The sequence below is a fragment of the Prunus persica genome, chromosome G8, assembly GCF_000346465.2.
Source record: "Prunus persica cultivar Lovell chromosome G8, Prunus_persica_NCBIv2, whole genome shotgun sequence".
Lineage (NCBI taxonomy): Eukaryota > Viridiplantae > Streptophyta > Magnoliopsida > Rosales > Rosaceae > Prunus > Prunus persica.
The window spans coordinates 8,701,791-8,718,727 of NC_034016.1; the positions used below are offsets into that span (position 1 = coordinate 8,701,791).

The 16,937-nt window shown below is 36.4% G+C and overlaps 3 protein-coding genes across 3 annotated transcripts; all 3 read right to left on the minus strand.

The window, feature by feature from the left end:
- Window positions 12,037-12,778, minus strand: LOC109950751 (MDIS1-interacting receptor like kinase 2-like). Its single transcript, XM_020570799.1, has one exon. The coding sequence runs from the start codon at window positions 12,499-12,501 to the stop codon at window positions 12,121-12,123; it is 381 nt and encodes a 126-aa protein (XP_020426388.1). The 5' UTR covers window positions 12,502-12,778; the 3' UTR covers window positions 12,037-12,120.
- LOC109950826 (MDIS1-interacting receptor like kinase 2-like) lies at window positions 12,955-13,619 on the minus strand. The gene has a single exon (XM_020570961.1). It carries the CDS (start codon window positions 13,567-13,569, stop codon window positions 12,955-12,957), a length of 615 nt encoding a protein of 204 aa, XP_020426550.1. The 5' UTR covers window positions 13,570-13,619.
- On the minus strand, window positions 13,764-16,164 carry LOC18766225 (probable leucine-rich repeat receptor-like protein kinase At1g35710). Its single transcript, XM_020570962.1, has 2 exons — window positions 13,921-16,164; window positions 13,764-13,814 (listed from the first exon to the last, which is right to left on the minus strand). The coding sequence occupies exons 1-2, from the start codon at window positions 16,162-16,164 to the stop codon at window positions 13,764-13,766; spliced, it is 2,295 nt and encodes a 764-aa protein (XP_020426551.1).

The following is a 16,937-nucleotide window of genomic DNA, read 5'->3' on the forward strand; positions in this document are numbered from 1 at the left end:
CTAGACAATGTCATCTCCGTATGAGTTGACTCTGGAATTTTTTCACAAAATTCGGCATGAATTTTTTTCCTCATATGAAAAAATTTCATCTCATTGCCTGACACGGGACAATGACAAACTTGGAGCCAAGCCTCACACAAGGAAACATCTTCCATGGTGCTCCACGCCCCTCTGGTTTCGATAGAAGAAGCCATAAAATTAAGAAATAAAAATACAAGGTGAAAGAGAGGAAAATGTTGAGTAAAGAGTGAATAATAGTAGAAGTATAATAAAATGTATGAGGATTGGTGTTGAAAGTGAAGGGTATTGATAGGTATTTATAGAAAAAAAAATCAGAATTTTTTAGAATTTGTTTAAAAAATTTTCGATTTTTTTTCATAATTTTATTGCCCAAAAAATGCCAGCTGTTGGATTGGATTCGAAGAAGTAGATCGGAGTGCTGGGGGCGTGACACTTGGCTTTTGCCCGTTGGAGGTTGCGTCGCGCTGGTTTAAATTTTTTTTTACCGTTGGCGCGTGCATTGCAGCGAGACGTCGCGCATGACGTCACAAAACGTGGGCTCGACTTCAGGCTGAACTGGCCTTCGGGCCAGCCCGACTTTGTGGGACCCACTCCCAGCCCGGGCTTGGGCTCACCGCTGGAACGTAATTTTATTTTTTTTTCCCCCACAGCCTTGGGCTAAGCTCATTGGTGGAGTTGCCCTTAAAGTGTTGAAGCCCAACTTTAGATATACAAGAGACTTTAAGTTACCAATCTCATTGGGAATAGCGCCAGAAAGTTGATTACCATAGAGATAAATATGGGTAAGGCTTTTTAGATCACCTAGTGATCTTGAAATAGAACCAGAAAATTGGTTTCCTTCCAAGTGCAAAATGTTTAGCTTCTTTAAGTTACCAATATTTGGAGGGATGAGACCACTTAAAGCGTTAGAGGACAACTCTAATTTTACGATGGACTTCACATTAACTATCTCATTAGGAATAGTTCCATAAAGTTTATTATCAAAGAGAGAAAGATAGGTAAGGCTTGTTAGATCAGCTAGAGATCTTGGAATAGAACCTTTGAGTTGATTCTTGCTTAAGCATAGCTCCACAAGATATTTCAAGTTCCCTATCTCTTTCGGAATAGAACCAAAAAGTTGGTTGTCATCCAAGTACAAAGAGTTTAATTTTTTTAAGTTACCCAGATTTGGAGTGATGGGACCACTTAAATTGTTGGAAGACAACTCGATATCTACAAGAGATTTTAGGTTACCTATCTCGTTGGGAAACGTTTATCATGCTGACATTTAGGGGTGGATCCACAGAGGAGCAAGGGTGGTCAATTGACCCTTGCAACCTCTAAAATCCACCATTAGAGGAGCAAAACTTGACCCTCACAAGCTGTTCGATGAAATGCCCCAAAGGGGCAACTAGTCTGAGCGTGCTGCTTGGCACAGCACGCACGCCCTTCTTCTTTTTTTGTTTCACTCGACGTCAAAACGACATCGTTGCACTTAAGTTTTTATTTTTTATTTTTAAAACCGGGCCAGAACGACGTTGTTTGGCACAATTTAAAAAAAACAAAAAAACTGGCAGTAATTGCTGTTGCTACCCAACAATACCTCTCTCCTCCTTCCCTTTCTTTCTTTTCCTTCTCTCTCTTTTTAATTTTTTTTCTTTTCTTTTCTCTCTCTTCTCTCTTCTCTCTCTCTCTCTTTCTCCTCTTTTTTGATGAAAAAGCCTTTGTTATAATATTATCTTTCTTTTCCTTATTTTATAATTAATACTCACAAATCCCGGGTGACAACTTCGTCTATAAAATGAAACAAGAGGAAAACACAAAATCACAACTCAGGGAAAAAAAAAAACCTCAACAAAAAAATCCGCCAATTTTCTTACAGGACTTCCATCAATCTGAAAACAAAATCAAAATGGAATTCCTTTCGATTCCTAAAAGCTCATCAGATTTGAATTTATCTCTTGCTCCTCCTTTAACCCAAGAAACATCACATGAAAATGTTGTGTTTCCATACTCCAATTTCCATACCGGTTCTACTTTTGTGCAAGCAGTAAGCATGCATAATGAAATTCTATCAAGTATGCACTTGCATAATGAAATGGCAAGGAGGTTTGACAAAACTGCAGTGGAAGAGACCCACTTTCTCAATGCTCGCAGTGCTGCTTTGGTGGCAAATTTAAGATTGCGTCTGCTAGCAAGGAACCAAGAATGTGCTTCATTGAAGGCTGAAGTTGCAGAATTGCAGAAGCTCCTCAAACAATCAAACTGAAAAAATCAAGACTTTGCTGAACTGGTGCAAGTTTTACAAACACGTGTAAAGACTTGTAGATTATAATTTTATTGATGAATTTATTGCTTTTAAAGACTCGTAGGGTACCACATATTTTTGTCCTAGAGCTGCAACATTTATAAATTTAAAGTTGCTTACTCTAGGCGTTGAATCTTTGTAAGATTGGTTAATAATAATATGGTCTTAAATTTTTATAGATTGGTTAATAATAATATGGTGGATTCTAGATTTGTATAAAAAAAAATTGTGAACTTTTATACATTGACTCCCGAAGAGGAAATTCCTAGATCCGCCACTGACACTTCTAGAGCATGAAATACCAGTCCAAGTGCATGGGGTTGTTTTTGGTATTGGATTGCTGGAAGAATTGGTGGCGTTATTATGACTGGGCTGGGAGGGTACCAGATGAGAATATTGAGGGCTTTATTTTGAAATAAGCTGGCTTTCCATTTGAGAAGAGCCTTTGCTTCAGTATCAGAAGTAGAAGTAGCAGAAGCGAAAGCAACCCAATTTGGTGATGAAACATATAACAAGATAAGGCAATAAGCTAGAAAGCATACTTTAGCAGAAGTCGAAGACCTCATGGTTATTGTTTGTGTACTAAACGTATGGGCAGTACCTTACATATTGTTGATGTGAGTCTCCTAATTAATCAGGGAGATTTACTTCCTTAATTAATTAAGGGATTTACTTTCCTATTTTTATATAGTTGATAAATCATTGTATAATTAGGAGATACTTTCCTAATTCTTTACTATATCTAATTCCTTGTATAGCACCCTGTAAACTCTTATATATACCTCCTTATGGAGAAGAATAAAAATAACCTAATACATTCAAACCATATTCATATTTTAGCATGGTATCAGAGCAATCGATCCTTGGTTGTCTCTAAATTCTCATATCAAATTTTCTTCAAACACAAACCCTAAATCCTCATATCATATTTCTTCAAACACAAACCCTAAATCCTCATATCAAATTTCTTTACACCCAAACCCTAAATCAAATTCCTCATATTCACAGCTTCAAATTCAGATCTTCATACCCGAATCCTCATATCTTCTTATCACAAAACCTAAACACAAATTCTTTGTTTTTGTTCTCTTATTCTTAAATCCTTCCGCTACCATGAATATCGTCTCATCTTCCCAAACCACTGCCTTCACTTCCCCATCCTCAAAAATTGCCACAACAGGTTCCCACGGTTATTTTTTGCATAGTTCTTCAAAGAAACACTTCTGGGTCATTGACACGGGAGCCATTTATCACATGACCTTTGATCCTAAACAACTTACCTCTCATACACCGTCTTCTCAATCAGTGGTGTCTAATGCCAATGGTACCCCTTCCCTAGTAATTGGGGAGGGTTCCCTCTCTCTCTATGACTCCCTCACTTTGGATTCTGTGTTGATTGTTCCATCCTTACATCATAATCTTTTGTCTGTTGCCCAAATTACTACGGCTTTGAATTGCACTGTAACCTTTTGGCCTACTCATTGTGTTTTTCAGGACATCCTCAGCAGCAAGACGATTGGTTGTGGTACTAGGAGGGGCAAACTCTACTATCTGGACTTGGCCTCTGACAGTGAAGCCAGCCTCAGTCAAGCTTACAAAATTGGGGGTACGAGTGTTCAGAAGTAAACTTCCGAAGTATGGTTATGGCATCGACGTCTTGGACATGCGTTGTTTGGATATTTACAAAAGCTATTTCCTTCCTTATTTTCCCAGTTAGATATCTCCAGTTTTACGTGTGACATCTATGAACTAGCGAAGAGCCATCGTGTTCCTTTTTCCTTAAGTTCACATAAAAGTTTGGTTCCCTTTTCTCTTGTTCATTCTGATATTTGGGGCCCGACTAAAATTACCACTCTAGGGGAAGCTAGATGGTTTGTCACGTTTATCGATGATTGCACACGTATGAACTGGGTTTCCCTTCTCCAAACAAAAGGGGAAGTCAGTTCCAAGTTTCAACAGTTCTATCAACAGTTCCAAGTCAGTCCCTGTCATTGGTGTACGGAAGGATATAATGCCTCGTTAGTGTAGACTTGAAATCCTTCCATTTCTTGGCAGCAGAAGCTAACACAGAGCTCTTGCCCCCTTGACCTACCACAAAAGCAATGTCAACTGCTTCCCAAATCTGCTCCTTTATATCCTTGGGGATTTGAGCCCATTTCATGTCCACAAGTGGAACTCTGGAGCGTGCCAACACACCAATGTAGGACTGCATCTCACTATGTGCTTGGCCAATTCCTTTCCCCCTTTTATTGTACTCAACAATTGGCCTCAGTTTCTGAAGTTTTCTCTTCACAACACGAGGCATTGTGCTCATACCTCGACCAGACTTTGAATCATCAGAGATTGTTGTCGTGCTGGTTGGTTCTGTCTCAGCAGATGATGAAGCAAACTTCATCTTCTTCGAAGGCTTCACTTGAGGAGGTACCATTCCAAGCTCCTTATCTCCATTTTTCTTGGAGCCAGAATCCTTACTTTGGTCTTGGTGAGAAACCATTTTTACAGACAAAACTGCAAGTGAAATTATTTCAGGAAAAGATTAAGAACACAAACGACGGTTATTAATAAAATACGACGTATGATATGATTTTAAACGACGCAATGAAATAATCTCAGACGTAATAAATGTTTAAAACCAAGGTAATTAAACAACGATGAAATAATTAACTATAAACGACGTGATAATTAACTATAAACGACGAAATATTTATATAACGTCGTGGTATTGATGTTCACACAACGTCAGTAGTAATATACCGTCGTCTATATAAGGATCCAAAACCCTTCTTTCTTTCTCTGTGAATGTTTGATTGCAGATTTGATTTTTCTGAACCATGGTTTTTGTTTTCTAATTTGATAAAATACAAGGCCAAGAAAGAAAGTTTTGGAATCTTATATAGACGACGGTATTTTAATATGACGTCGTGGTATTAACATTCACATGACGTAAAACAATAAGATACTGTCGTCTATATTAGATACCAACCCTACTTTCTTTTTCTTTATATTTTATCAAATTAGGAAAAAACAAAAACTATTGTTCAGAGAAATCAAACCTGCAATTAAACAAGCAAATAAAAAAAAGACTATAATTTTAAAAACAACTTTGTCAATTTTCAGACGACGCTAGAACGACTGACGAACCGTCGTGGTCTACATATTTAACCACGTAAATAAGAAGCTACCGTCGTCTTATTTAGTTGAGGTAGTTGTCTTCGAAGTTGGAAACTTTCCCTCTTTGTCTGTATATTTTATCGAACTTGGAAAGAAGTAAAATGATTTTGGCCAGAAAAAAGGTAAAAAGATTTTTCAAACAAAAAACGTATGAGCATGCAAAATAGCAACCAAAATAGTGAAAATGAAAGCTTACCTTTTGCGTGCAATGAAAGCAAGAGGAAGATTATGTTTAAGTTCAGAGACGACGAAGAAGACGAGAGGAAGACGATGAGATACTCTGACAGTGCTCTGACAAGGAAAAAAGTCTAAAAGTTTTCTCTGGGAGATTGAAATTTTTAATCGGGTTTGGAAACAGCGCATGTGTATGTCAGGTAGACGAAAAGTTGCTTACATATAAAACCATTTCAAAAAAATAATACGGCGGTTACATATAACTACGATGTATAAATTAAAAAATACGACGGTACATTTAACTTCGGACGTGGTAAATAAATACGACAGTAGTGTTGTAGGTACCGTCGTAGTAAACTCAAAAATTAAAGTACATAAGTAATAACTCGCGTCATGGTAGATTATTTAACACGTCGTTTTTATTAATGTACCGACGTGGATTTCTGTAATATACGTCGGTCATACCGACGTTGATTTTACAATTTAAACGGCGGTTTTTTTGTAAGGACCGCCGTTGGTTTTAAAAATTTATTCTATAAATTTGTCGCTTTCATTCATTTTCGGTTTACATTCAAGTTCTTCCTCTCTCAGTCTCTCACGTCTCAAAGACAATAATTTGGATGTCTTTCTCAAAGAGAAATTGAGCTTACTCGCATCAAATATATGTCCACAAGAAGAAGCTTGTCAACTAGCCTTCTCACTTCCTTGATCAAGCCTGATAGGACACTTAGTGCTTCTGAATACTCCTTGCTTTCCATCAAAAGAGATGCAAGCCTGGCCTCCACTCGCTGTCGAAGGAAAGTTGGCTTCTCAGGGAAATCTGCTTGATTTTCTTGGCTAAGAAGTTCCGTCAGATTTGTGATAGCCTCTTCCTTTATCCGTAGAGCTTCAGAAGAAGAAGATGGGTTTCAAGAATGCGATAAAGAATAGAAATGGCTTCAGATGGCCTCTAAAGCATGAGCAATCGAATCAGTAGTTGCTGGGAGATATGATGAAGACATTGTCAATGCTTTGAACTATACAAGTCCTGCAGAAAGATAAAGGACCAAACTGTTAAAAAACTGAAACAACGGCGGTTTTCTGTTCTACCTTCGTCTTTTCTCGTCGTCTATATTAAGGTAAGATGGCGGTAGATTTATAATTACCGACGTAGATTATTTTGTTAAACGTCGTTAAGTGTACTACAACCGACGTGGATTTTATTTTTAAATTATAAATAGAGTTTTTTTTCCCGAATTCTTTCAGTTTTAGTTTTCAATTACAAAGCGTGATAAATAGATTTTTTCTTTCCCGAGGAAATTTAAAATGAGGGAAATTAATGTTCTAGAATTTGTAAACTAACACTACGCAATATTACTAACCCGAGGAAATTATAAATAGATTTTGCTTTCCCGAATAAATTTTAAATTAATTCAGTTTGAAACAACGACGGTTTTTTGTTATGCCGTCGTTTTTAACTAACACGACGCAATATTTGTTTTGCGACGTGGAATCTTTTCATTTAACGTCGTTATGTTTAATATAACCGACGTGGATTTGAATTTTTAAATTATGAATAGAGTTTTTTTTCCCGTGACCTTTCAGTTTATTTTTCAATTACAGTGCGTTATAAATAGATTTTTTTTTTCCGGAGGAAATTTAAAATGAAGGAAATTAATGTTCTGGATTATGTAAAGTTTCTTTTTTGGAGGACAGATTTAAATAAAATAAGAATATAAAAACAACGACTGTTTTTTATTACTGTCGTCGTTTTTCGTCGTCTTAAGTAAAACTAAGACGACGTAATATATTTGTTTAGCGACGTTGATTTGTTTTTTAAACGTCGTTAGGTATAATATAACCGTCGTTGAAAATTGTCTCTCTGATTGCAAATTTGCAACGACGTTAGGTATAATATTTGTAGATACACAAACGCACACACATCATCAACTTCCAAAAAAGTGTCTCTCTGATTGCAAATCTGTGTCATCTGTTAAGATTATGATGTGGAACAGAGTTCCATCTGGTAAGATTTCGTAACCCTTGGGATCTCAGACAAATCTGATTATGTCGGCGGTTTTCTATATAAATCGTCGTGGTTATTTCAATTCTTGTCATTAAGTAGATCTACCGACGTAGGATAAGAAAATCAAAGAAAAAAATTGTTAACAAAAATTCTTATTAAGACGACGGTTAAAATTAAATGTACGACGTATAAAATGAATAAATACGACGTTAAATTTTATTGTACGATTTAAAGATAACGTCGTAGAACTATACGAGAATGACGTCCATATATTTATATTTTTCGTCGTTGTACATTAATTTAATACGGCGATATTTTGTATTTTAAAGCCGTGGATTTTTTTGTAATTATACGGCGTCTTATACGAAAACCTCGTCGTGTTATTTTATGAGTAAAAACGGCGGTTTTTATTGAAATCGTTGTCTTTACTTTCTACGTCGGTCGATTCATAACTTCTGCCGTTCTTTGTTGGCATTGATTTTACACTGCGGAAATCTGTTTCAAATAGACGTCGGTTGTTTAATTATGTACGTCGTTGTTTTTGAACAGCCATTTGAATCTCCATTTTTTAGTTGTCTAAGGTTGTATTACACGACGGTGTTTTTAGAACCGTCGTCTTTTTAAAAACCACGACGGTTTTCACTTAGACCGTCGTTGTTTTCTGGTCATCTTTTTCACTTTTTGTAGTAGTGACATAAGACCAGATATTGCATATGTTGTGAGTGTGGTTAGTCAGTTTATGCACTCATCCAGTGTGTCCCATAGGAATGCAGTTGATCAGATCTTAAGATACTAAGAGTCAGCACCTGGGAAAGGGTTAACGTTCTCCAAAAATAGAGATCTCGAAGTTGTTGGATATACATATGCTGATTGGGCTGGCTCGGTTGCTGACAGGCATTCTACTTTAGGCTACTTCACTTTTGTGGGAGGTAACCTAGTCACTTGACAGAGTAAGAAACAAAATGTAGTTTCTCGATCTAGTGCTGAAGCAGAGTATCGAGGAATGGCTCAAGGAGTTTGTGAATTACCATGGATTAGAAGACTATTGATAGAATTGGGGTTCAAGCTAGAAAAGCCAATGGAGTTACATTGTGATAACAAGTCAACCATCGATATTGCTCATAATCCAGTTCAACATGATCGAACTAAACATGTTGAGGTGGATAGACATTTTATCAAAGAAAAACTTGAGAAGAAGATCATCCGCCTATCATTCGTAAAATCAGAAGATCAGTTGGCAGATATCTTAACCAAAGCTGTTTGTGGAAGAGTATTTTATGACTCACTTACCAGTTGGGCATTGGTGACATATATGCACCAACTTGAGGAGTGTTGACGTGAGTCTCCTAATTAATAAAGGAGATTTACTTCCTTGATTAATTAAGGGATTTATTTTCCTATTTTTATATAGTTGATAAATCATTGTATAATTAGGAGATACTTTCCTAATTCTTTACTGTATCTAATTCCTTGTATAACACCTTGTAAACTCTTATATATACCTCCTTATGAAGAAGAATAAAAATAACCTAATACATTCAAACCATATTCATATTTTAGCACATATTAGGGTAGTGCCTTACTTATAGAGCAGTGCAATAGCTATAATATTTCATACACAGTTGACTTGAGTGGGAGTCTTTGTCCCTTATCTTTATAGTTGGAAGTGCGCTAGCAGGACACAGGAAATGGTAGTCCTATCACGAACAGTTGTCTCCAACAAATCTGAAAAAGAATAACTCGTCAGTGTAATTTCATCCGCGCATTTCTATCCTTTTTTCTTTCTTTCTATTATCTCTTACCTAAATCATTATGAACGTGAAGAATTGAAGTTTCAAAGTAATGATAGTTATATACATTTTAGTCCAATTTCCTATTCTATATTTTGATTTAACATTTGTCACATTCTTTATGCATGTTTGAGTTTTTTTAGTAGACTTTTACTGTTGCATTTGCTTCAACTTATTCTTTTTTTATATATAATTGGCATTGGCTTTCTATTAATGAAACTTAATTCCAAGAAGAAAAAAAAAATGCAGAGGAGGGGAGGGGTTTCTCACACACACGCACACAATTGATGTCATGAGGGTTCGAACATGAGACCTTTGATGTGCAAGTCAAAGCCTTTTTCACTGGTGCAGGTTTTTAAGCTTTTGGGAATTGGACCAACAAAATGGTTGTTGTTTGCTGTAAATTCTGTGAGTGATCCACCTTGGCAAATATTTTGGGGCAAATAACCAGAAAACTGGTTAGTATCTAAATACAACAGAGTCAACTTCACTAGATTTTCTATCTCTCGGGGGATTGAGCCAGAGAGTTGGTTGTCATGGAGGGATAAGACTTCTAAGTTTCTCAAGCCACCAAATGAAGTGGGAATTGAACCGTTGAGTTGATTCTGGCTCAAGTCTAGATCCACCATAGATTTCAAGTTCCCTACCTCTTTAGGAATAGCACCGGAAAGTGTATTTCCAAACAGATTGATATGTGTAAGATTTCTCATATCACCAATCCATGCAAGCGTTCGTGGCCTACTCTCTTTCCAAAATCTTATTTTCATAATTAGAAGACGGTTTGGGAAGACTCTTGGGGTTTTCACAGAGTTGAGTCAAAGTCTTTGTCTGTTAACTTTGAAGAAGTTGAAGTAATTGCATTTTGCATTTTGTGTCTTGAGTCAAAACTCCCACTGACTTTCTTCCTTCACTGTGGCAAGAACCGAACACACACACACATACAAAACGTTAAACCGTGTCATTTTACGAGGAAATTATTGTTTCATTTTTTCTTTCCCTCTCACAAGGAAAAACCTTTGTTAAAGTATGAGCCAAGACACACAAGTGGGCATAAGATAAAGTACCATATTAAGGCAACACATTTAAAAATAATTTGAATAACGCAGGCAGACATAAACTGAAATCTAGAAAACAAGCTTATTCTCTTATCAGGTCGTTGAACCATCCAGAGCAAGCAAAAGCAAATCATTTTAGTACACGAAAATGTTCTTGCTTGATATGTCCCGGTATACATTTTAGTCCAATTTCCTATTCCATTTCTTTGGCTGCTTATCTCCAAGTCAAAAGCAAATCATGAGCCTTCCACCAAAAAAGCAGAACCTATTGCAAGTCAAAATTTTATTTTTCTATGTTATTTTGAGTTTGGACCATCAAGGGGGAAAAAAAAAAGGAAATACACCATTATATATATCGATTAGCCATCCAAACATTAACCGACGTTTTTGTTTTGAAACTAAATTTGATTCAAAGGGAAACGCACACAATGTCACTTGAATGTTGTGTCGTGTCTCAATGTGTCCCTCCAACATAATATTGATTCATCACATTAATTGTCCTCTAACAGGGGCGGAGCCACACTGGGACCAGTGTGGTCCCGAGCCGTCACTCAAGTTTTTTTTTATATTTTAAAAGTAATATACTGTTATGTATTTTTATATGTATATTATTTCAAATACTTTACGTTTTGATATGTACCCACATGTGTTGTAGCGGACCTATTAAGGCACAAGGAGGTAGTTCAAATTGCACCTTTCCTCAGCTGGTGGCGGTGCACTCCAAGTGTACAAATTACCTTATTTCCATTTTCAACATTTAAGTAAATGTCTTTGTCCTTTTACTTTAATTTATTTTTATATTACTCCATTTTCTTAAGTTTACAATGTAAATAAGGAAGTACCCCCTATTTGGATTCAAATAAAAATACTAGAAAATCAAATTCCTACCAAATCAAAATATGAAAAATTGATTTTAGTATAAAATACGATTTAGGCTAAAAATGATGGCTCATTAAGTCAATATATACTTCATACTAAAATCTCATAAAATCAAGTTTTCTTATTTGATGTGTAAGGAATTAAAGCCGCCAAAAATTATCCTGAGAAAATGATTATTCTGAAAAACCATTTTTCATACTTAGTCAATATTTTTTCATGTATGATATGAATGCATGAAGGGGCCTAAGATTTTTTTTTTATTTGGGAAATTTTGATTGTTTTTTCTTTCTATTGGGTTTAATGGGGGAAAAAGCTTTAAAGATATTTGCTAAATCGCCACTCTTTGTCTATCTCTTGTAATTTTTCTTGCTTAGAATGTATTTGTCTATCCCTTTGTCGAGAACAATTATAATTGCAACCAATAAGCAATATAATTCTTGACATATGTGATATATATATACACTATTTTTTATGTGTATTGTGAATTCGAATTTTTTATTTTTTATAATTTATAGGAGGCCCCCACACACATGAAATCCTGGCTTCGCCACTGTCCTCTAAGTTATGATTTTGTTGAAGTTTGGGTGGCAATCATTAATATATTCATAGTACTTTAGGTGGCAACCTGAGACATACAGTTCATAAGGAAAAACATTTCGAAATACCAAACATTTAAGAAGAATTAAATAAAGGCAGACACGAATGAAGTGAAATATAGAAAAGCAGCACATCTCCTCATCAGGAAGTCAAACTATCAAGAGCAAGCAATTCACCACATGTTGTCATATGCAATGGCTTTGACAAATGCAGCCTCTGAGTTGATGAGAGGAGCTGAGAAACTTTCTTCATTGTTGGACGACACTGCGGACTGGGATTCAAGGATGCAAATGCTATCTTCGCAAGAGACACCACCTCCCCTGCTTCTTGATTTGAGGGTGGCGAGATGCGCTGGTCCAGAACATCCGAAATTGGCATTTCAGGGGCAGGTGATGCAGATGACGATGACGATGACGCCCGAGATGATAAAGATGAGAAAACATCTCCTGGATGTCTTCCCATAATTACTTCTAGTGTGACAACTCCAAAGCTAAAAACATCGCACTTTTCGTTCACTTCCATTGTATATGCAAGCTCTGCTTAGAAAAATACTCAGAGAAGAAATTTTATATGCAAGCTCTGCTTAGAAAAATACTCAGAGAAGAAATTGTATCATGCACCAATTGTACACATGTACAAGAGATTGAGATTTAAGTGTTCAAAGAAAAAGGACAGTGAGGAAGTGACAATTTCCCAATCAAACTAATAATTCATTGAAACACACAACCTACAATTTCGAAGAAATTTATCCTATTTGAAAACCAAATAAAATAGCTTACGCAAATCGAATTTAATAAAACCTGGCTAATGAAAAAAATAAATAAATAAAGAAGAGAAGTTTGGATCACCATTCATCATAAAAATATCTAATAGTTATATATTCGAAATCAAAGAAGTGCAATTTGTTAATGTTAATCATTGGTCTAAAAATAAACGCTTAAATATTTTAAACACAAAGAACAGAGAATGACAATACTAATTACCTGGTGCCATGTAGCCAAATGTGCCTGCAACGGTAGTCCAATTAGTTGAGTCTGGATTTAAAAACCTAGCAGTGCCAAAGTCTGAAACACAGGCCTCATATTCAGGATCCAACAAAATGTTCTTGCTTGAGATGTCACGATGTACAATCAGTGGCAAGCAATCGTGGTGCATGTAAGACAAGGCATGAGCTACACCTTTTACGATATTCACCCTTTTGCTCCACCCTAACTCTTTAGCCTCTTCCTCTTTGCTCAAGATTGTGGCCAAGCTACCTCTTTCAAGATACTCGTATACCAAAAACGAGTGTCGTTTATGTGCGCAGAAACCATAGAGCTTCACAATATTCCGATGTCTTATCTCAGTTAGTGCCCTTACTTCATTTAAGAACTCCTTCTGAAATTCTATCTCACCATCCCACACGAGATGGAGTTTCTTCACGGCCACTATGTTGGCACTGGCAGATGACAAATTCACTCTGTAGACACTTCCATGTCCTCCCTTCCCAATGCAATATATGGAATCAAAATCTTCTGTTGCTCTTATGATTTCCTCATACATTGATTTTCCATCAAAATTTAGAACTGAAAAGGAAATCTCTTCATGCATGTTGTTTTGTTCTTTATCCTGATGCTTCTTCTTCCTTTGCACTACAAAGACAATTGTAAACAAAACAGATAGAAGTACAAATACTGCTAGAAGGGAGAATGTTATTCCAAAAACCCGTTTTCGATTAGTTTTTGTCCCATGTTCATTGCAGGGTGGCAGTGCTCCAACTTTGCCACACAATCCTTTGTTCCCTTTTAATGCTTCTGGCGGAGCTTCTCGAAATGTGCGAGTGTTGGGAAGGGGACCTTCCAAATGATTATAGGATATGTCAACATACGACAAGCCATGCATGTCTTCAAAACTCGTTGGTATGAAACCCGAAAGATTGTTGTGGGAAAGATTAAGTGTCACCAAACTCTGGATGTTGCTCATTTCTGATGGTATCTTACCTTCAAGTGAGTTGTGACTTAAATCTAGGTCATTTAATTGTACTAACTTCCCCAAATTCAATGGAATTGCTTGAGACAAATCGTTTTTGCTCAAATTCAAGTAGTGCAATCTGAACAAGTGACCTAGAATGCTCGGAATTGACTCATTGAATTTGTTTGCTGACAAGTCAAGATATTCAAGATCACTCAATGATCCGAATTCTGAGGGTATAGAACCCGAAAGTTTATTTCCATTCAACATCAACTTCTCCAAATATGTCAGTCTCCCAAAAGCCTTTGGAATCACCCCAACTAAGTGATTTAAAGAAAGGTCGAGCACATGAATTTGGGTTGTGTTGCCTATCTCAGGTGGGATGCTGCCAGTAAGGTTGTTTCCTGCCATTTGTAGGGTTGTCAACTTTGGGCATTGTCCCCAGGTGTGTGAGATTTCTCCATACAAGTTGTTGTGACTTATAGTCATAAAATCAAGATTCGGATAAACACCAAAGTCTTCAGATATGTTGCCTGTCAATTGGTTCCGGTCAAGACGGACTCTGAATAAGCTCGTGCAGTTTTTCAAGCTTTTGGGGATTGGACCGGTCAAATAGTTTGCGCTTACTGAAAAGTTTATGAGTTTTCCGCCTTGGCAGATATTTGGAGGGATGAGACCACTTAAATTGTTGTAGGACAACTGTAGAACTACAAGAGATTTCAAGTTCCCTATCTCCTTGGGAATCAAACCAGAAAGTTGATTGGATGTCAAGAACAAAATGTTTAGCTTTATTAAGTTACCAATATTTGGAGGGATGAAACCACTTAAATTGTTGTAGGACAAATCTAGATCTACAAGAGATTTCAAGTTCCCTATCTCCTTGGGAATCAAACCAGAAAGTTGATTGTTATTCAAGTACAAATAGTTTAGGTTTATTAAGTTACCAATATTTGGAGGGATGAGACCACTTAAATTGTTATAGGAAAACTCTAGATCTACAAGAGATTTCAAGTTCGCTATCTCCTTGGGAATCAAACCAGAAAGTTGATTGGAATGCAAGTACAAGGTGTTTAGGCTTATTAAGTTACCAATATTTGGAGGGATGAGACCACTTAAATTGTTGTAGGACAAATCTAGATCTACAAGAGATTTCAAGTTCCCTATCTCCTTGGGAATCAAACCAGAAAGTTGATTGTCATCCAAGTACAAAATGTTTAGCTTTATTAAGTTACCAATATTTGAAGGGATGAGACCACTTAAATTGTTGTTGGATAACTCTAGATCTACAAGAGATTTCAAGTTCCCTATCTCCTTAGGAATCAAACCAGAAAGTTGATTGTCATGCAAGTACAAAGTGTTTAGCTTTATTAAGTTACCAATATTTGAAGGGATGAGACCACTTAAATTGTTGTAGGACAACTCTAGATCTACAAGAGATTTCAAGTTCCCAATCTCCTTGGGAATGAAACCAGAAAGTTGATTGGAATGCAAGTACAAAGTATTTAGCTTTATTAAGTTACCAATACTTGGAGGGATGAGACCACTTAAATTGTTGTGGGACAACTCTAGATTTACAAGAGATTTCAAGTTCCCTATCTCCTTGGGAATCAAACCAGAAAGTTTATTACGATAGGGATAGAGAAGGGTAAGGCTTGTTAGATTGCCTAGTGATCTTGGAATTGAACCATCGAGTTGATTCTGACACAAATATAGTTCCACAAGAGATTTTAGGTTGCCGATTTCTGGTGGGATTCTCCCAGAGAACTGATTTTGGGAGAGATCAAGATAGTGGAGTTTGGAGAGGTAGCTAATTTGAGGTGGGATGGCATCAAAGAGTTTGTTGAAGCTGAGGTCAAGATATTCAAGATTAGGGAAGGACAAGAATGAAAACTCATGTAGCGTACCTTGAATACCACTAGTGGAAAGGTTTAGCTTGCTGACACTTCCAGCTGCGTTGCATGAAACACCAGTCCAAGTGCATGGGCTTGTTCTTGGTTTTGGATTGGTGCTGGAAGAATTGGTGGCATTAATATTATAAGTGGGAGGGTACCAGGTGAGATGATTGAGGGCTTTATTTGGAAATAAGCTGGCTTTCCATTTGAGAAGAGCCTTTGCTTCAGTATGAGAAGTAGAAGTAGCAGAAAGAAAAACAACCCAATTTGGTGATGAAACATACAAGAAGATGACAAGGCAATAAGGCAGGAAGCATAATTTAGCGGAAATTAAAGATGTCATGGTTATTGTTTGTGTATGGGAGGTGCCTTACTACTTATATATAGTGTGGGTTAGTCTTTAGGGTTCAGTTGAGCATTGAAAAGTCTTTCGGATCTCATCTCTATAATCAATTTTCTTTTAAATAAAGGTCTCAGTCTTTCATTCTCTAAATTTAAATGCCAATTTTGTATTTTCTGGATAAAATAATGAAATGAAATTGATGGAGATGAGAAATAACTATATGCATGACATAGGGGTTTAGAAATGAAACTGATCTGTTTTCAATTTTGCATTTTCTGGACTGCATAATGAAATGAAATGGATGGAAGTGAGAGCTCATCACTGGCATTTTCTGGACTACATTATTATTTATTATTTTTTCTTGGTGCATGGCTATCCTCAACGAAAATTGCCTTAGGCGACTCAAAAGATCAAACTCACGTGCCTTACACGTGGCTTTACTCCTTAGCAGCATTAATGGCCCATTTTCAACTTCTTCTTTTTTTTCTCTTTAATCTCTCACCAAACATGACCAGAGCTATTTATATAAAATAAAAATAAATAAAACAAGTCTTTCGAATCTCATCTATAAATTGAAGAGTCGTTTACTGTACATAGCAATTGGCATGAGTAATTGATGGTTTGTTTTGTCGTTTATTGGATAAATTCATTTGATTATTGTGCTCCTCCGATGTCACTACCGATAATTAATAGTCAACTTAATTTTTTAATTTATCAACACAAAATACATCGGTTATTTATTAGCTTGCTTGCTTTGTAGTTGAATGAAAGCT